Source organism: Anolis carolinensis, unplaced genomic scaffold, assembly GCF_035594765.1.
Source record: "Anolis carolinensis isolate JA03-04 unplaced genomic scaffold, rAnoCar3.1.pri scaffold_7, whole genome shotgun sequence".
Classification (NCBI taxonomy): Eukaryota; Metazoa; Chordata; class Lepidosauria; order Squamata; family Dactyloidae; genus Anolis; species Anolis carolinensis.
In genome coordinates this window covers 28,469,133-28,492,034 of record NW_026943818.1, presented here as the reverse complement: position 1 = coordinate 28,492,034, position 22,902 = coordinate 28,469,133, and the positions used below count along the sequence as shown (strand labels likewise).

The following is a 22,902-nucleotide window of genomic DNA, read 5'->3' as shown; positions in this document are numbered from 1 at the left end:
GAACTATACCACTATACTGTAATATTATTAGTAATATTATATGTAATATAGAATATATAATTAATATTATTATATGGTATTATTATTAGTGTTATATTGTATTACATTATAATATTATTATCAATATTATATGTACATACAATATATTATATTATTAGCATAGCACAATATTAGCATTATATATTACTCTATTGAACTATACCACTATACTGTAATATTATTAGTAATATTATATGTAATATAGAATATATAATTAATATTATTATATGGTATTATTATTAGTGTTATATTGTATTACATTATAATATTATTATCAATATTATATGTACATACAATATATTATATTATTAGCATAGCACAATATTAGCATTATATATTACTCTATTGAACGATACCACTATACTGTAATATTATTAGTAATATTATATGTAATATAGAATATATAATTAATATTATTATATGGTATTATTATTAGTGTTATATTGTATTACATTATAATATTATTATCAATATTATATGTACATACAATATATTATATTATTAGCATAGCACAATATTAGCATTATATATTACTCTATTGAACTATACCACTATACTGTAATATTATTAGTAATATTATATGTAATATAGAATATATAATTAATATTATTATATGGTATTATTATTAGTGTTATATTGTATTACATTATAATATTATTATCAATATTATATGTACATACAATATATTATATTATTAGCATAGCACAATATTAGCATTATATATTACTATATTGAATGATACCACTATACTGTAATATTATTAGTAATATTATATGTAATATAGAATATATAATTAATATTATTATATGGTATTATTATTAGTGTTATATTGTATTACATTATAATATTATTATCAATATTATATGTACATACAATATATTATATTATTAGCATAGCACAATATTAGCATTATATATTACTATATTGAACGATACCACTATACTGTAATATTATTAGTAATATTATATGTAATATAGAATATATAATTAATATTATTATATGGTATTATTATTAGTGTTATATTGTATTACATTATAATATTATTATCAATATTATATGTACATACAATATATTATATTATTAGCATAGCACAATATTAGCATTATATATTACTATATTGAACGATACCACTATACTGTAATATTATTAGTAATATTATATGTAATATAGAATATATAATTAATATTATTATATGGTATTATTATTAGTGTTATATTGTATTACATTATAATATTATTATCAATATTATATGTACATACAATATATTATATTATTAGCATAGCACAATATTAGCATTATATATTACTATATTGAACGATACCACTATACTGTAATATTATTAGTAATATTATATGTAATATAGAATATATAATTAATATTATTATATGGTATTATTATTAGTGTTATATTGTATTACATTATAATATTATTATCAATATTATATGTACATACAATATATTATATTATTAGCATAGCACAATATTAGCATTATATATTACTATATTGAACTATACCACTATACTGTAATATTATTAGTAATATTATATGTAATATAGAATATATAATTAATATTATTATATGGTATTATTATTAGTGTTATATTGTATTACATTATAATATTATTATCAATATTATATGTACATACAATATATTATATTATTAGCATAGCACAATATTAGCATTATATATTACTATATTGAACTATACCACTATACTGTAATATTATTAGTAATATTATATGTAATATAGAATATATAATTAATATTATTATATGGTATTATTATTAGTGTTATATTGTATTACATTATAATATTATTATCAATATTATATGTACATACAATATATTATATTATTAGCATAGCACAATATTAGCATTATATATTACTCTATTGAACTATACCACTATACTGTAATATTATTAGTAATATTATATGTAATATAGAATATATAATTAATATTATTATATGGTATTATTATTAGTGTTATATTGTATTACATTATAATATTATTATCAATATTATATGTACATACAATATATTATATTATTAGCATAGCACAATATTAGCATTATATGTTACTATATTGAACGATACCACTATACTGTAATATTATTAGTAATATTATATGTAATATAGAATATATAATTAATATTATTATATGGTATTATTATTAGTGTTATATTGTATTACATTATAATATTATTATCAATATTATATGTACATACAATATATTATATTATTAGCATAGCACAATATTAGCATTATATATTACTCTATTGAACGATACCACTATACTGTAATATTATTAGTAATATTATATGTAATATAGAATATATAATTAATATTATTATATGGTATTATTATTAGTGTTATATTGTATTACATTATAATATTATTATCAATATTATATGTACATACAATATATTATATTATTAGCATAGCACAATATTAGCATTATATATTACTATATTGAATGATACCACTATACTGTAATATTATTAGTAATATTATATGTAATATAGAATATATAATTAATATTATTATATGGTATTATTATTAGTGTTATATTGTATTACATTATAATATTATTATCAATATTATATGTACATACAATATATTATATTATTAGCATAGCACAATATTAGCATTATATATTACTCTATTGAACTATACCACTATACTGTAATATTATTAGTAATATTATATGTAATATAGAATATATAATTAATATTATTATATGGTATTATTATTAGTGTTATATTGTATTACATTATAATATTATTATCAATATTATATGTATATACAATATATTATATTATAAAACTGAGGGCGGGGGCCAGGTAAATGACCTCGGAGGGCCGCATCCGGCCCCCGGGCCTTAGTTTGGGGACCCCTGGTCTAGAGGATAAATAATGGGGTGTAACAAAAGCATGTAACAGTTACTCTCCGAAAGCACATCGGAAGAGCCATGTTTTTAGATCTTTCCTAAAGTCTGAAAGAGTGGGGGCTTGCCTGATTTCAATGGGCAATGAGTTCCATAAACGGGGGGCCACAGCAGAAAAGGCCCTCTCCCTTGTTCCCACAAGGCGGGTCTGGGATACAGGCAGTGGCGACAGGAGGGCCTCCCCTGACGATCGCAGAGATCGGGCAGGTTTATGGTAGGAGATACGGTCACGAAGGTAGGTGGGTCCCAAACCGTTTAGGGCTTTATATATGATGGTCTGCACCTTGAATTGGGATCGGAACATGAACGGAAGCTATAGATAAGCTTGTGGTTGCAATATATAGACGTTTCAGGATCTTGAGTTACAGTGCAGTCTTATTTGTATGAATATTTCTTAAACAACTTCTCTTCAAACAACAGTGATCTAACTATCACTTTAACAATCAAGCCGTGGATTGATCTTTTTTCTTTTTTTTTTTTTGACCGAATCCCTCTTGACTAAACTCCCAGTCAGCTTATATCCTCAGCCTTTCCCTGAATGACAATAAGCTGCCGTCTGCTTGTGTGAACAAGCCTTAATTTCCCAGCTTTTCTAAGCTGTCAAAGAGCAACCTCTCTTCAGCTGATTCAAACAGCCACTAACTTCTTCAAAAGTCGAACAGCAACTAACTTTTTTTTAAAAAGGGTTTAAGCTTTAACTGCCAACTAAGCCACGCCCCCTTCTCCAGAGAGAGGCTATGTTGCTATGGCAACCTGTTGTATACTGTTTCCAGCTGGCTTCTATGCGAATATAATATATAACTCCTTCTTTTTTTTTTAACAAACAAATAAAATCATATTAATAATAATTTCTGTTAACTCATAACATCCTTACAGTCTGTGTTTGTAATTCACAGTTTGTAATTGCAGTTAAGACTGATTCTCAGTTGGAGAATCGGGGTGGCTCAAAGGTTGGATTTGAGTCAGTTTAAAATAAGTTTGGTGACTTATTTTAAGGTAGTCTGTAATTGGAGGAATTGCAGTTAAGACTGATTCTCAGTTGGAGAATCAGGGTGGCTCAAAGGTTGGATTTGAGTCAGTTTAAAATAAGTTTGGTGACTTATTTTAAGGTAGTCTGTAATTGGAGGAATTGCAGTTAAGACTGATTCTCAGTTGGAGAATCAGGGTGGCTCAAAGGTTGGATTTGAGTCAGTTTAAAATAAGTTTGGTGACTTATTTTAAGGTAGTCTGTAATTGGATGAATTGCAGTTAAGACTGATTCTCAGTTGGAGAATCGGGGTGGCTCAAAGGTTGGATTTGAGTCAGTTTAAAATAAGTTTGGTGACTTATTTTAAGGTAGTCTGTAATTGGATGAATTGCAGTTAAGACTGATTCTCAGTTGGAGAATCGGGGTGGCTCAAAGGTTGGATTTGAGTCAGTTTAAAATAAGTTTGGTGACTTGTTTTAAGGTAGTCTGTTTTCAGATAAGGAACAGATAGTCTGTGGTTGTAATTCACAGGGTGAAAGCAGTATAGAAAGAAGTGGAGAAAGGAGTGACATTTTAGGAAGCTTGAATCACCTCATTCTGTTATTGCAACTGTTAAGGAAAGTGCCTCTAAGTGAGAATTGTAGCTATTAAGCTTGTGCCTGAATAAACTTGTTGTTGTTCTCTCAAACATCTCAGTCTCTGTCATACATACACACATCATGTCAGGGGATGATGGGATGCAGAGTGAATTCCAAAATTCATCATCCCGGTCTCACCTCCTTCTCCAGACTGTCGGAGAAACAGCACTGGTCAAACAAACACTCCAGCAGGCGAAGTCCAACTGTTGATTAACTTTATTTACATGTCTATTTACAGTTTGCATTTCTCGGCTTCAGGGCATAGCATTCATAGTCCATCTTCAGCGAATGCTCAAGCCGAACTCCACAGATAAGATAAACAACATTCCTCAGTCCGGAGGAAGGCCGGAAATCAAACCTCATAGGTCACCGTAATCAACAACAGGCTGTCAGTCAAAACTAGCCTGCTGTTAACTATTTCATTACTGAAAATACACACTCTAGCTCATCAGCAGTAAACACTTGATTTACATTTCATACAAATACAACCATACTCCAACACATCAAGAATAAACAAGGAGAAAAATAAAGGAAGAGGAGGAAGGAAAGAGTGAAAGAAAGCAAAACAGAAGGGAAGAAGAAAGGAAGGAAGAGCGGACAGGAAGGAAAGAAGGAAAAAGGAAGAAGGAGAAAGAAGGAATTATTATTATTATTATTATTATTATTATTATTATTATTATTCATACTTTTCTGTTTTGTTCTGAAAAGAACTAGAGCTAGGACAGTGTTTCCCAAAGTCCAGGGGGGCGGTGATGGCACCTATTAGGACACAGGGGCGGAGCTAAGGAAGGGGGCGGGGCCTCTTCCCAAGAGCCTGAGACAGGGCTGAGCCTCTATCCCTCTCCCGAGAGGCCTTTTAGGACTAAAGGGTGGGGCTAGGGGTGGGGGCGGGGCCTCTTCCCAAGAGCACGAGACAGGGCTGAGCCTCTATACCTCTCCCGAGAGGCCTTTTAGGACTAAAGGGCGGGGCTAGAGAAGGGGGCGGGGCCTCTTCTCAAGAGCCTGAGACAGGGCTGAGCCTCTATCCCTCTCCCGAGAGGCCTTTTAGGACTAAAGGGCGGGGCTAGGGGAGGGGGCGGGGCCTCTTCCCAAGAGCCTGAGACAGGGCTGAGCCTCTACATTTCTCCTGAGAGGCCTTTTAGGACTAAAGGGCGGGGCTAGGGGTGGGGGCGGGGCCTCTTCCCAAGAGCCTGAGACAGGGCTGAGCCTCTACATTTCTCCCGAGAGGCCTTTTAGGACTAAAGGGCGGGGCTAGAGAAGGGGGCGGGGCCTCTTCCCAAGAGCCTGAGACAGGGCTGAGCCTCTACATTTCTCCTGAGAGGCCTTTTAGGACTAAAGGGCGGGGCTAGGGGTGGGGGCGGGGCCTCTTCCCAAGAGCCTGAGACAGGGCTGAGCCTCTACATTTCTCCTGAGAGGCCTTTTAGGACTAAAGGGCGGGGCTAGGAGTGGGGGCGGGGCCTCTTCCCAAGAGCCTGAGACAGGGCTGAGCCTCTACATTTCTCCTGAGAGGCCTTTTAGGACTAAAGGGCGGGGCTAGGAGTGGGGGAGGGGCCTCCTTCCAAGAGCCTGAGATAGGGCTGAGCCTCTATATTTCTCCTGAGAGGCCTTTTAGGACTAAAGGGCGGGGCTAGGGTTGGGGGCGGGGCCTCTTCCCAAGAGCCTGAGACAGGGCTGAGCCTCTTGTTAGAACACGGGGCGGAGTATAGAGGCCCCGCCCCCTCCTCTAGCCCCGCCTCCTGTGTCCAGGACAGAGGTAGAAGCTCAGCCCTGCCTCAGAGCTCGTAACTCCGCCCATCCCAGTTTACGTACCGAAGTAGAAGCAGGCGCCCTTCTCCTTCCGGTGGAAGAACTGGCCGCAGGCTTTGGCGTGGACGTCGGCCCCGTTCTCCACCAGCAGCTGGACCAAGGCCAGGCTCCGCTTCTCGATGGCGATGTGGAGCGGCGTGTGGCCTGCGGAGACCAGACAGGCATCGTCACCCTCCTTGTTCCTGCCTTATCCCTGTCGTTTCCCAATTGGTTCTATCATCAAAACATGGGACCGCAAGGTCAAGAGTTGGAGCCAGCCCGGGTCGGAGTAAGCTCCTGACCATTGGTAGTCTAGCTTGCCGCCCACCTAAGCAGCTCAAAATCAGATGTGTCTAGGTCCCGCTTTATGAGGGGAGGCTAATTTAGCTTCATTTACGGCACTATAACACTGCCGGTGAGCGAGTGAAGAGCTCCCGACCATTAATAGTCTAGCTTGTGGTTGACCTATACAGCTGAAAGACCACTTCATGCGGGTGGAAATCAGATGTGTCTAGGTACCGCTTTATGAGGGGAGACTAATTTAGCTTCATTTAGGACACCGTAACCTAAGCAGCTCGGAATCAGATATGCGTAGGTACCACTTTATGAGGGGAGGCTAATTTAACTTCATAACCTAAGCAGCTTTAAATCAGATGTGTCTAGGTACTGCTTTATGAGGGGAGGCTAATTTAACTTCATAACCTAAGCAGCTTGAAATCAGAGGTGTCTAGGTCCCGCTTTATGAGGGGAGGCTAATTTAACTTCATAACCTAAGCAGCTCGGAATCAGATGTGTCTAGGTACCGCTTTATGAGGGGAGGCTAATTTAGCTTCATTTAGGACACCATAACCTCAGCAGCTCGAAATCAGATATGTCTAGGTCCCGCTTTATGAGGGGAGGCTAATTTAGCTTCATTTAGGACACCATAAAACTGCCGGTGAGCGAGTGAAGAGCTCCTGACTGTTTAATAGTCTAGCTTGCTGCCAACCTAAGCAGCTCAAAATCACTTTATGAGGGGAGGCTAATTTAACTTCACTTAGGACACCGTAACCTAAGCAGATCGAAATCAGATATGCGTAGGTACCACTTTATGAGGGGAGGCTAATTTAACTTCATAACCTAAGCAGCTTGAAATCAGATGTGTCTAGGTACTGCTTTATGAGGGGAGGCTAATTTAGCTTCATTTAGTACACCATAACCTAAGCAGCTCGGAATCAGATGTGTCTAGGTCCCGCTTTATGAGGGGAGGCTAATTTAGCTTCATTTAGGTCACCATAGTCTGATTCTCAGTTGGAGGATCAGGGTGGCTCACATGTGGGATTTGAGTCCATTCTAAAATACGTTTGGTGACTTATTGTAAGCAGTCTGTGCTCTGATGAGGTACAGGGAAGTCTGATTCTCAGTTGGAGGATCAGGGTGGCTCACATTTGGGATTTGAGTCCATTCTGAAATAAGTTTGGTGACTTATTGTAAGCAGTCTGTGCTCTGATGAGGTACAGGGAAGTCTGATTCTCAGTTGGAGGATCAGGGTGGCTCACATGTGGGATTTGAGTCCATTCTAAAATAAGTTTGGTGACTTATTGTAAGCAGTCTGTGCTCTGATGAGGTGCAGGGAAGTCTCATTCTCAGTTGAGGGAATCAGGGAGGCTCAAGAGTTTAATTGAGTCAGTTTAAAATCAGTTTGGTGGCTTATTTTAAGTTGAGAAAGCAGTGACATTTTAGGAATCTTGAATCACCTCATTCTGTTATTGCAACTTTTTCAGTAACGTGCCTCAAACAAGAAGAAAAGTTATTGTAACCATTAAGCTTGTGCCTGAATAAACGTGTTATTGTTCTCTCAAACATCTCAGTCTGTCATATATACACACATCAAGAATAAACAAGAAGAAGAAAGAAAAATAAAAGTCTCCTAGTGGCTACGTATTCTATAGTGGTGGCAAGAATTGATCATCCCCTTAACATCTGATGGCCGCATTATAAACATTTTTACCTCTGGCGGCAGCGTTTAATAAATGGTGGCAGCGGATATAGTTATCTATATATATAAAATGATAAAGTTGTTTGCGCAGTGACTATAACAACAAAACTAAACATCCCAGAAATACGAAATTTCGCAACACAATGCAAAAGGCTTGCCTCCAGGTTACAACAACACAACCACACCACAAAACCACAATCCAGACCCACAACACTCACAACAACGCATCATGCAATAACAACACAACTAAACGCCCCAGAAATACAAAACTTGGCAACACAATGCAAAAGCCTTGCCTCCCAGTTGTAACAACACAACCACACCACAAAATCACACAGGACCCACAAAACTCACAACAACGCATCGTGACTATAACAACACAACTAAACACCTCAGAAATACGAAACTTGGCAACACAACGCAAAAGCCTTCCCTCCAGGTTGTAACAACACAACCACACCACAAAACCACAATCCGGACCCATAAAACTCACAACAACGCATCGTGACTATAACAACACAACTAAACACCTCAGAAATACGAAACTTGGCAACACAACGCAAAAGCCTTCCCTCCAGGTTGTAACAACACAACCACACCACAAAACCACAATCCGGACCCATAAAACTCACAACAACGCATCGTGACTATAACAACACAACTAAACGCCCCAGAAATACGAAACTTGGCACACAACTAAACGCCCCAGAAACATAAAACTTAACAACACAACGCAAAAGCCTTGCCTCCCGGTTGTAACAACACAACCACACCACAAAACCACAATCCGGACTCACAAAACTCACAACCATGCATCGTGACTATAACAACACAACTAAACGCCCCAGAAATATAAAACTTGACAACACAACGCAAAAACCTTGCCTCCCAGTTGTAACAACACAACCACACCACAAAACCACAATCCAGACCCACAAAACTTACAACAACGCATTGTGACGATAACAAATACAAAATTTGACAACACAACTCATCCACCTCCCCAATCCCTACATTCACACTTGGCCTCCAAAAAAACAATGACAATAATAACAATGACAACAACAACAACAACAAGAATCAACACCATCACAGGCAAGAAACAGCCAGGCACTGAGGCTGAGAGGCCAGTCAGTGCTACACTGGGCCTCCAAAAAACAATACAGTAGCATCTCACTTATCCAACCTTCATGACCACAACAACAACAATAATAATAATAAACACCTACACAGGCAAAACAAAAAAAGGACTATTGTAGCACAATAAAAATATAAACCGCACTCAGCAGAATCAGACATTACAATTAACAACAAACCAAAGACAATAGGGATCTCAAGCAATTATCAATCAACACAAAAATTGAAGAAGGAAACAGACTTCAAATACTACTGCTAATGTGAGTATAAAGAAGGTGGAGGCCACAGCATCAATACAACCTCATGTAGACTGACCAACACCACCAGACTCAGACACAGCAACGCCTGCCCGGGCACAGCTAGTAAATATATATAGTTAAATAATTAAAAACAACCTCCATCTCCACATCTCCACAAATTGGTGGCAGAGGTGGGATTAGAAAAGGATTCCCCCCTGCCTGAGTTCACCACAATTAGTGGGAAGAGAGAGCTGGGCTTACGGTCTAACAACCGAAAACCGCCCAGGGTCATCAGCATAGCCGTGTCATCCTCACCTTTGTAGTAGTTGTCGGTGCAGGCGGTGTTGATCAGCGGGCGCGGGTTCTGCATCTCCCGGTCGATTTTTAGCAGCAACGGGATGGTGGGGTTGTCCCCGTTCCGCAGGTTCAGCAGGGCCTTCATCAGGCAGGTCTTGCCCGTCTTGCCGTCTGGGAGGGAGACAAGATCCCGACATTGCTCTGACCCGTGTTTGTTGTGTGTACGTTTACAACGGAGTCTGTGGCGGCTTTCTGATTGGCCACCTGTCAAGATCGCCAATCTTTGACATCTCCGGTCAGCTGACAAAGAACAGATGCCAGCCATAAAACCTCAATTTCCCTCTGGTATGTGAGAGCCCCCATATAAATGGCCCAAAGAGAAGGTTCTGCTATTCTGTACAATAAAAACCTGTTGGAATCTATCAGCGTGTGTCTTGGTGCTTTCTTCTAGTGGAAGACTTACCCACAGCACAATTGGGAGAAGAGAACCTAACAATCCATAAAACCTCAATGACCCTCTGCTATGTGAGAGCCCCTATATAAATGGGCCAAAGAGAAGGTACAATAAAGCCTGTTGGGATATACCAGCATGTGTCTTGGTGCTTTCTTCTAGTGGAAGACTGACCCACAGCAAAACTGGGAGAAGGGAACCTAACAATCCATAAAACCTCAATGACCCTCTGGTATGTGAGAGCCCCTATATAAATGGGCCAAAGAGAAGGTACAATAAAGCCTGTTGGGATCTACCAGCGTGTGTCTTGGTGCTTTCTTCGAGTGGAAGACTTACCCACAGCACAACTGGAAGAAGAGAACCTAACAATCCAGAAAACCTCAATGACCCTCTGGTATGTGAGAGCCCCTATATAAATGGGCCAAAGAGAAGGTTCTGCTATTCTGTACAATAAAAACCTGTGGGAATCTACCAGCGTGTGTCTTGGTGCTTTCTTCTAGTGGAAGACTGACCCACAGCACAACTGGAAGAAGAGAACCTAACAATCCATAAAATCTCAATGACCCTCTGGTATGTGAGAGCCCCTATATAAATGGGCCAAAGAGAAGGTACAATAAAACCTGTTGGAATCTACCAGCGTGTGTCTTGGTGCTTTCTTCTAGTGGAAGACTGACCCACAGCACAACTGGAAGAAGAGAACCTAACAATCCATAAAACCTCAATGACCCTCTGCTATGTGAGAGCCCCTATATAAATGGGCCAAAGAGAAGGTACAATAAAACCTGTTGGAATCTACCAGCGTGTGTCTTGGTGCTTTCTTCTAGTGGAAGACTGACCCACAGCACAACTGGAAGAAGAGAACCTAACAATCCATCAAACCTCAATGACCCTCTGGTATGTGAGAGCCCCTATATAAATGGGCCAAAGAGAAGGTACAATAAAACCTGTTGGAATCTACCAGCGTGTGTCTTGGTGCTTTCTTCTAGTGGAAGACTTACCCACAGCACAACTGGAAGAAGAGAACCTAACAATCCAGAAAACCTCAATGACCCTCTGGTATGTGAGAGCCCCTATATAAATGGACCAAAGAGAAGGTTCTGGTATTCTGTACAATAAAAACCTGTGGGAATCTACCAGCGTGTGTTTTGGTGCTTTCTTCTAGTGGAAGACTGACCCACAGCACAACTGGAAGAAGAGAACCTAACAATCCATAAAATCTCAATGACCCTCTGGTATGTGAGAGCCCCTATATAAATGGGCTACAGAGAAGATTCTGGTATTCTGTACAATAAAAACCTGTGGGAATCTACCAGCGTGTGCCTTGGTGCTTTCTTCTAGTGGAAGAATTACCCACAGCACAACTGGAAGAAGAGAACCTAACAATCCATCAAACCTCAATGACCCTCTGGTATGTGAGAGCCCCTATATAAATGGGCCAAAGAGAAGGTTTTGGTATTCTGTACAAATTGTCGGGTTCTCTTCTCCCAGTTGTGCTGTGGGTAAGTCAAGACCAGAAAAAGCACCAAGACACACGCTGGTCAGATTCCAACAGGTTTTATTGTACAGAATACCAGAACTTTCTCTTTGGCCCATTTATATAGGGGCTCTCACATACCAGAGGGTCATTGAGGTTTTATGGCTGGCATCTGTTCTTTGTCAGCCGGATTGGAGATCATGACAGACCACCAGGAATGACGGACCTGGCCCAAACTTGGCACACTTCACCCCCATGACCCATTTTATGTCCTGGTGCCGTTTGGGGATGATGGGCCATGGATGATGGGATTTGCAGTACTTTCTAACGCTTCACCTCCCACAGACCACTGCGACCCCCACCAATGACTGATCAAGACCAAACTTGGCACACAGAGCCCTCATGACCCACTCTACATCCTGGTGCGGTTTGGAAGGCTTCGGACCATGGATGATGGGACTTGCAGTATCCTGACTCACTTCCCGAGACCACTGTGACCCCCACCAATGACTGATCAACCTCAAACTTGGCACACAGAGCCCCCATGACCCACTCTACATCCTGGTCTGGTTTGCAAGACTTTGGACCATGGATGATGGGATTTGCAGTACCTTCACTCACTTCCCGAGACCACTGTGACCCCCACCAATGACTGATCAAGACCAAACTTGTCACACAGAGCCCTCATGACCCACTCTACACCCTGGTATGGTTTGGAAGACTTTGGACCATGGATGATGGGACTTGCAGTACCTTCACTCACTTCCTAAGGCCACTGCAATTGCCACAAGTGACTGATCAAGAGCAAACTTGGCACACAGAGCCCCCATGACCCACTCTACATCCTGATGTGGTTTGGAAGACTTTGGACCATGGATGATGGGACTTGCAGTATCCTGACTCACTTCCCGAGACCACTGTGACCCCCACCAATGACTGATCAACAACAAACTTGGCACACAGAGCCCTCATGACCCACTCTACATCCTGGCAGTGTTTGGAGATGGATGGACCATGGATGATGGGAATTGCAGTATCCTGACTCACTTCCCGAGACCACTGCGACCCCCACCAATGACTGATCAACACCAAACTTGTCACACAGAACCCTCATGACCCACTCTACATCCTGGTGCGGTTTGGAAGAGTTTGGACCATGGATGATGGGACTTGCAGTACCTTCACTCACTTCCTGAGGCCACTGCAATTGCCACAAGTGACTGATCAAGACCAAACTTGGCATACAGAGCACCCATGACCAACTCTATACTTTGGTGAGGTTTTGAGGATGATGAACCATGGATGATGGGAATTGCAGTATCTTCACTCATTTCCCGAGACCACTGCGACCCTCACCAATGACTGATCAAGACCACACTTGACACATAGAGACCCCATGATCTCCTTTATATCCTGGCAGTGTTTGGAGGGGGATGGACCATGGATGATGGGACTTGCAGTATCCTGACTCACTTCCCGAGACCACTGCGACCCCCACCAATGCCTGATCAAGACCACACTTGACACATAGAGTCCCCATGATCTCCTTTATATCCTGGCAGTGTTTGGAGGGGGATGGACCATGGATGATGGGACTTGCAGTACCTTCACTCACTTCCCGAGACCACTGCGACCCCCACCAATGACTGATCAAGACCACACTTGACACATAGAGTCCCCATGATCTCCTTTATATCCTGGCAGTGTGTTGGAGAGGGATGGACCATGGATGATGGGACTTGCAGTATCTTCACTCACTTCCCGAGACCACTGCGACCCCCACCAATGCCTGATCAAGACCAAACTTGGCACACAGAGCCCTCATGACCCACTCTACATCCTGGTGCGGTTTGGAAGAGTTTGGACCATGGATGATGGGACTTGCAGTACCTTCACTCACTTCCTGAGGCCACTGCAATTGCCACAAGTGACTGATCAAGACCAAACTTGGCATACAGAGCACCCATGACCAACTCTATACTTTGGTGAGGTTTTGAGGATGATGGACCATGGATGATGGGACTTGCAGTATCTTCACTCACTTCCCGAGACCACTGTGACCCCCACCAATGCCTGATCAAGACCACACTTGACACATAGAGTCCCCATAACCTACTTTACATCCTGGCAGTGTTTGGAGGGGGATGGACCATGGATGATGGGAATTGCAGTATCTTCACTCACTTCCCGAGACCACTGTGACCCCCACCAATGACTGATCAACCACAAACTTGTCACACAGAGCCCTCATGACCCACTCTACATCCTGGTGCGGTTTGGAAGAGTTTGGACCATGGATGATGGGACTTGCAGTACCTTCACTCACTTCCTGAGGCCACTGCAATTGCCACAAGTGACTGATCAAGACCAAACTTGGCATACAGAGCACCCATGACCAACTCTATACTTTGGTGAGGTTTTGAGGATGATGGACCATGGATGATGGGACTTGCAGTATCTTCACTCACTTCCCGAGACCACTGTGACCCTCACCAATGACTGATCAAGACCACACTTGGCATACAGAGCACCCATGACCAACTCTATACTTTGGTGAGGTTTTGAGGATGATGGACCATGGATGATGGGAATTGCAATATTTTCGCTCACTTTCAGAGATCAGTGCGACCCCCACCAATGACTGATTAAGACCAAACTTGTCACACAGAGCCCTGATGACCCACTCTACATCCTGGTGCGGTTTGGAAGAGTTTGGACCATGGATGATGGGACCTGCAGTATCTTCACTCACTTCCCGAGACCACTGCAACCCCCACCAATGACTGATCAACCACAAACTTGGCACACAGAGCCCTCATGACCCACTCTACATCCTGGTGCGGTTTGGAAGACTTTGGACCATGGATGATGGGACTTGCAGTATCCTGACTCACTTCCCGAGACCACTGCGACCCCCACCAATGACTGATCAACAACAAACTTGGCACACAGAGCCCTCATGACCCACTCTACATCCTGGTGTGATTTAGAAGACTTTGGACCATGGATGATGGGACTTGCAGTATCTTCACTCACTTCCCAAGATCACTGCGACCCCCACCAATGACTGATCAAGACCACAGTTGACACATAGAATCCCCATGACCCACTCTACATCCTGGTGCGGTTTGGAAGGCTTTGGACTATGGATGATGGGACTTGCAGTATCTGCACTCACTTCCCGAGACCACTGCAGCCCCCACCAATGCCTGATCAAGACCACACTTGACACATAGAGTCCCCATGATCTCCTTTATATCCTGGCAGTGTTTGGAGGGGGATGGACCATGGATGATGGGACTTGCAGTATCTTCACTCACTTCCCGAGACCACTGTGACCCTCACCGATGCCTGATCAAGACCACACTTGACACATAGAGTCCCCATGATCTCCTTTATATCCTGGCAGTGTTTGGAGGGGGATGGACCATGGATGATGGGACTTGCAGTACCTTCACTCACTTCCCGAGACCACTGCGACCCCCACCGATGCCTGATCAAGACCACACTTGACACATAGAGTCCCCATGATCTCCTTTATATCCTGACAGTGTTTGGAGGGGGATGGACCATGGATGATGGGACTTGCAGTATCCTGACTCACTTCCCGAGACCACTGCGACCCCCACCAATGACTGATCAACACCAAACTTGTCACACAGAACCCTCATGACCCACTCTACATCCTGGTGCGGGGTGGAAGAGTTTGGACCATGGATGATGGGACTTGCAGTACCTTCACTCACTTCCTGAGGCCACTGCAATTGCCACAAGTGACTGATCAAGACCAAACTTGGCATACAGAGCACCCATGACCAACTCTATACTTTGGTGAGGTTTTGAGGATGATGAACCATGGATGATGGGAATTGCAGTATCTTCACTCATTTCCCGAGACCACTGCGACCCTCACCAATGACTGATCAAGACCACACTTGACACATAGAGACCCCATAACCTACTTTACATCCTGGCAGTGTTTGGAGAGGGATGGACCATGGATGATGGGACTTGCAGTATCCTGACTCACTTCCCGAGACCACTGCGACCCCCACCAATGCCTGATCAAGACCACACTTGACACATAGAGTCCCCATGATCTCCTTTATATCCTGGCAGTGTTTGGAGGGGGATGGACCATGGATGATGGGAATTGCAGTATCCTGACTCACTTCCCGAGACCACTGCGACCCCCACCAATGACTGATCAACACCAAACTTGTCACACAGAACCCTCATGACCCACTCTACATCCTGGTGCGGTTTGGAAGAGTTTGGACCATGGATGATGGGACTTGCAGTATCTTCACTCACTTCCCGAGACCACTGCGACCCTCACCGATGCCTGATCAAGACCACACTTGACACATAGAGTCGACATATTGGAGTTGAAGTTCACCCGCACCAACTAAAGCCAAGTGACACTGGATCGAGACTAAACTTGGAACAAAGGCAAACAGTTCCGTTCTCAAATAACCCGGGCACCGCCGGGTCCGAAACTCACCCCGGTATTCCGAGTTGGTGAGGAACTTGGAGGTCCTCTGCAGGTATTCCTTCAGGCCGTCCAGCTCTTCGGGATTTCCCTTCACCACGGCGGAGAAAAGACGCTCGCGGTCGAAGCGCCCGGGCTCCTTCGGGCTACGGGAAAGTTCCGGAATGAGCCGAATCCTACATACATACGACCTTACAAAGGCAAACGACTTCACACCCACATACAATTATTTGGAAGCATATAGATGAGGATGATGATATATCTATACCTATATACCTATATACATCCCTATATATCTATATCTATATCTGTATCTATATCTATATCTATATAACATTGCCTATTCATGATATATATAATAGAGAAGGAGAGAGAGCAGATAGATGTCATCCATATATATCTATATCTATATCTGTATCTATATCTATATCTGAATAACATTGCCTATTCATGATATATATAATAGAGAAGGAGAGAGAGCAGATAAATGTCATCCATATATATCTATATCTATATCTGTATCTATATCTATATCTATATAACATTGCCTATTCATGATATATATAATAGAGAAGGAGAGAGAGCAGATAGATGTCATCCATATATATCTATATCTATATCTGTATCTATATCTATATCTGAATAACATTGCCTATTCATGATATATATAATAGAGAAGGAGAGAGAGCAGATAAATGTCATCCATATATATCTATATCTATATCTGTATCTATATCTATATCTATATAACATTGCCTATTCATGATATATATAATAGAGAAGGAGAGAGAGCAGATAGATGTCATCCATATATATCTATATCTATATCTGTATCTATATCTATATCTGAATAACATTGCCTATTCATGATATATATAATAGAGAAGGAGAGAGAGCAGATAAATGTCATCCATATATATCTATATCTATATCTATATCTATATCTATATCTATATCTATATCTATATCTATATAACATTGCCTATTCATGATATATATAATAGAGAAGGAGAGCAGATAAATGTCATCCATATATATCTATATCTATATATCTATATCTATATAACATTGCCTATTCATGATATATATAATAGAGAAGGAGAGAGAGCAGATAAATGTCATCCATATATATCTATATCTATATCTGTATCTATATAACATTTCCTATTCATGATATATATAATAGAGAAGGAGAGAGAGCAGATAAATGTCATCCATATATATCTATATCTGTATCTATATCTATATCTATATTACATTGCCTATTCATGATATATATAATAGAGAAGGAGAGAGAGCAGATAGATGTCATCCATATATATCTATATCTATATATCTATATCTATATAACATTGCCTATTCATGATATATATAATAGAGAAGGAGAGAGAGCAGATAGATGTCATCCATATATATCTATATCTATATCTATATCTATATAACATTTCCTATTCATGATATATATAATAGAGAAGGAGAGGGAGCAGATAGATGTCATCCATATATATCTATATCTATAGCTATAGCTATATAACATTGCCTATTCATGATATATATAATAGAGAAGGAGAGAGAGCAGATAAATGTCATCCATATATATCTATATATCTGTATCTATATAACATTTCCTATTCATGATATATATAATAGAGAAGGAGAGAGAGCAGATAAATGTCATCCATATATATCTATATCTATATCTATATCTATATAAAATTGCCTATTCATGATATATATAATAGAGAAGGAGAGAGAGCAGATAGATGTCATCCATATATATCTATATCTATATCTGTATCTATATCTATATCTATATAACATTGCCTATTCATGATATATATAATAGAGAAGGAGAGAGAGCAGATAGATGTCATCCATATATATCTATATAACATTGCCTATTCATGATATATATAATAGAGAAGGAGAGAGAGCAGATAGATGTCATCCATATATATCTATATCTATATCTATATCTATATATCTATATCTATATAACATTGCCTATTCATGATATATATAATAGAGAAGGAGAGAGAGCAGATAAATGTCATCCATATATATCTATATCTATATCTATATAACATTGCCTATTCATGATATATATAATAGAGAAGGAGAGAGAGCAGATAAATGTCATCCATATATATCTATATCTATATCTGTATCTGTATCTATATCTATATCTATATCTATATCTATATCTATATCTATATAACATTGCCTATTCATGATATATATAATAGAGAAGGAGAGAGAGCAGATAGATGTCATCCATATATATCTATATCTATATCTATATCTATATAACATTGCCTATTCATGATATATATAATAGAGAAGGAGAGAGAGCAGATAGATGTCATCCATATATATCTATATCTATATCTGTATCTATATCTATATAACATTGCCTATTCATGATATATATAATAGAGGAGAGAGAGCAGATAAATGTCATCCATATATATCTATATCTGTATCTATATCTATATCTATATAACATTGCCTATTCATGATATATATAATAGAGAAGGAGAGAGAGCAGATAAATGTCATCCATATAGATCTATATCTATATCTGTATCTATATCTATATTACATTGCCTATTCATGATATATATAATAGAGAAGGAGAGAGAGCAGATAAATGTCATCCATATATATCTATATCTATATCTGTATCTATATCTATATCTATATAACATTGCCTATTCATGATATATATAATAGAGAAGGAGAGGGAGCAGATAGATGTCATCCATATATATCTATATCTATATCTATATCTATATAACATTGCCTATTCATGATATATATAATAGAGAAGGAGAGAGAGCAGATAAATGTCATCCATATATATCTATATCTATATCTATATCTATATAACATTGCCTATTCATGATATATATAATAGAGAAGGAGAGAGAGCAGATAAATGTCATCCATATATATCTATATCTATATCTATATCTATATAACATTGCCTATTCATGATATATATAATAGAGAAGGAGAGAGAGCAGATAAATGTCATCCATATATATCTATATCTATATCTGTATCTGTATCTATATCTATATCTATCTAACATTTCCTATTCATGATATATATAATAGAGAAGGAGAGAGAGCAGATAGATGTCATCCATATATATCTATATATAGTCACACCCCTCCTTGAGTTTGAAGGCGTCCGTTAAGTGCCTGGTGCTGACCTGGGGAGCCCATCGCGGTAGTTGAGGTTGACCCTGATCCGTGGGGACGGAGGGGCCTCCTTCTGGAAGGGGGTCTCCAAGGGGCCGGGACCCCCCTCGCCCTCCTCCGAAGGCCCCTCGGCCCGACTGATGGTCCCGTCGTCCGTCTCCAGCACCGGAAGAAGGTCCCTCGACATCCTCTATCTTCTGGTCCAAGTCCCTGGCGAGGAGACAGAGGAGAGGCGGATGCCCGCCATAGATGTGGGTGAAACGTCAGGAGAGAATGCTTCTGGAACCCGGCCAGACAGCCCGGAAAACTCTCAACAACCCTAATATAATATAATATAATATAATATAATATAATATAATATAATATAATAATATCTATATATATAAAAGGCTAATGACGTTTCGGCCTAGGACAAAACAACAAAAGTACACATCCCAGAAACACTAAACTTGGCAGCACAACCCCTCATTCATGACAGCCCGGAAAACTCTCAACAACCCTAATATAATATAATCTAATCTAATCTAATATAATATAATATAATATAATAATATCTATATATATAAAAGGGTAATGGCGTTTCGGCCTAGGACAAAACAACAAAAGTACACATCCCAGAAACACTAAACTTGGCAGCACAACCCCTCATTCATGACAGCCCGGAAAACTCTCAACAACCCTAATATAATATAATATAATATAATATAATATAATATAATATAATATAATATAATATAATAATATCTATATATATAAAAGGGTAATGGCGTTTCGGCCTAGGACAAAACAACAAAACTACACATCCCAGAAACACTAAACTTGGCAGCACAACCCCTCATCCATGACAGCCCGGAAAACTCTCAACAACCCTAATATAATATAATATAATATAATATAATATAATATAATATAATATAATATAATATAATATAATATAATATAATATAATAATATAATAATATCTATATATATAAAAGGCTAATGACGTTTCGGCCTAGGACAAAACAACAAAAGTACACATCCCAGAAACACTAAACTTGGCAGCACAACCCCTCATTCATGACAGCCCGGAAAACTCTCAACAACCCTAATATAATATAATATAATATAATATAATATAATATAATATAATATAATAATATAATAATATCTATATATATAAAAGGGTAATGGCGTTTCGGCCTAGGACAAAACAACAAAACTACACATCCCAGAAACACTAAACTTGGCAGCACAACCCCTCATCCATGACAGCCCGGAAAACTCTCAACAACCCTAATATAATATAATATAATATAATATAATATAATATAATATAATATAATATAATATAATATAATAATATAATATAATATAATATAATCTATATATATAAAAGAGTGATGGCATCAGGGCAGTGGACAAAACAACAAAAGTACAGGCCCCACAACCTCGAAATTTGACAACACAACCCATCATCCATGCCTCCAGGTTGATACAACGAAAAGAAAAGAAAAATAAAGTTCTAATTAGAGGGAGAGCAATAATTGTTTTTATCCAATTGCTGCCAGTTTAGAGGGCTAATCTCTGCCCACTTGGTTGCCTAGCAACCAAGGGACAGCCAGGTTTCAGTTAGGGGACAGGCAAATTTAGGCCTCACTTAGGCTTCTTCCACAGATTATCTGATTTTAACTGGATTATATGGCAGTGTAGACTCAAGGCCCTTCAACACAGCTATATAACCCATTTATAATCTTATATTATCTGCTTTGCACTGGATTATTCTGACTCCACACTGCCATATCATCCACTTCAGTGGGCATTTTATACAGCTGTGAAGAAGGGGCCTCAGATAATCCAGTTCTGAGCAGATAATATAAGATTATCAATATACAGTAGAGTCTCACTTATCCAACATAAACAGGCCGGCAGGATAAGTGAATATGTTGGATAATAAGAAGGGATTCAGGAAAAGCCGATTAAACATCAAATTAGGTCATCGTTTTACAAATTAAGCACCAAAACATCATATTATACAACAAATTTGACAGAAAAATTAGTTCCATGCGCAGTAATGCTATGTAGTAATTACAGTAGAGTCTCACTTATCCAAGCCTCGCTTATCCAATGTTCTGGATTATCCAACGCATTTTTGTAGTCAATGTTTTCAATATATTGTGATATTTTGGTGCTAAATTCATAAATACAGTAATTACTACATAGCATTACTGTGTATTGAACTACTTTTTCTGCCAAATTTGTTGTCTAAGATGATATTTTGGTGCTTCATTTGTAAAATCATAACCTAATTTGATGTTTAATAGGCTTATCCTTAATGCCTCCTTATTATCCAACATATTCGCTTATCCAATATTCTGCCAGCCTGTTTATGTTGGATAAGTGAGACTCTACTGTACTGTATTTACAAATTTACCACTACAATATCACAATGAATTTAAAACACTGACTACAAAAACATTGATTATGAAAAGGCAGACTGCGTTGGATAATCCAGAACATTATATAAGTGAATGTTGGATAAGTGAGATTCTACTTTAATATGAAATAATTACTGGGATAGAATAATGCAGAACAATATAATCTCTAAAACCAGGACAGTAAATAAACAGGGGAATTCCACACAGGAAACAATCAGGGCCAGCTAACACCTCCCAACAAAGTATTCCCATCATCAAAGTCTGGCAAATCCTCTGTTTTCTCAGGGCCACAGACAGTAGAAGCACATAAAATATCGCAAACAACACCACTCTGAAAACAAGGGAATTCCACACAGGAAACAATCAGGGCCAGCTAACACCTCCCAACAAAAAATTCACTCAGGGAGGAAGCAGCCAGGCTTTAACGCTGCAAGGCCATTACATCCTAATCATTTTTCCTAATTGCAGCATTCATACTTGTCTCCAACAGACAAAAAAAACCAATCAGAAATATTGTATATTCACAACCTTTAGGAAATAATATCCCCTGATGGCGCAGCGTGTTAAAGCGCTGAGCTGCTGAACTTCTGGACCGAAAGGCCACAGGTTTGAATTGGGGGAGCGGAGAGAGCCCCCACTGTTAGCCCCAGCTTCTGCCAACCCAGAAGTTCAAAAACATGCAAATGTGAGTGCATCAATAGGTACTGCTCTGGCGGGAATGTAACGCCGCTCTATGCAGTCATCCCACATGACCTTGGAGGAGTCTACGGACAACGCTGGCTCTTCGGCTTAGAAATGGAGATGAGCACCAACACTCTGAGTCAGACATAACTGGACTT

At 39.2% G+C, this 22,902-nt stretch overlaps 1 protein-coding gene across 3 annotated transcripts in view; it reads right to left on the bottom strand.

Moving 5' to 3' along the window:
• trpv2 (transient receptor potential cation channel subfamily V member 2) overlaps nucleotides 1-22,902 on the bottom strand; it is a 52,957-nt gene that overhangs the window by 18,501 nt on the left and 11,554 nt on the right. For all 3 annotated transcript variants that reach the window (XM_062960355.1, XM_062960356.1, XM_062960354.1), the window contains exons 2-5: nucleotides 19,658-19,856; nucleotides 16,453-16,586; nucleotides 10,042-10,194; nucleotides 6,397-6,537 (exon numbers count right to left, since the gene is read on the bottom strand). In XM_062960355.1, the coding sequence (XP_062816425.1) occupies nucleotides 6,397-6,537; nucleotides 10,042-10,194; nucleotides 16,453-16,586; nucleotides 19,658-19,833 (604 nt within the window). In that variant the 5' untranslated portion in view covers nucleotides 19,834-19,856. The remainder of the gene's footprint in view (nucleotides 1-6,396; nucleotides 6,538-10,041; nucleotides 10,195-16,452; nucleotides 16,587-19,657; nucleotides 19,857-22,902) is intronic.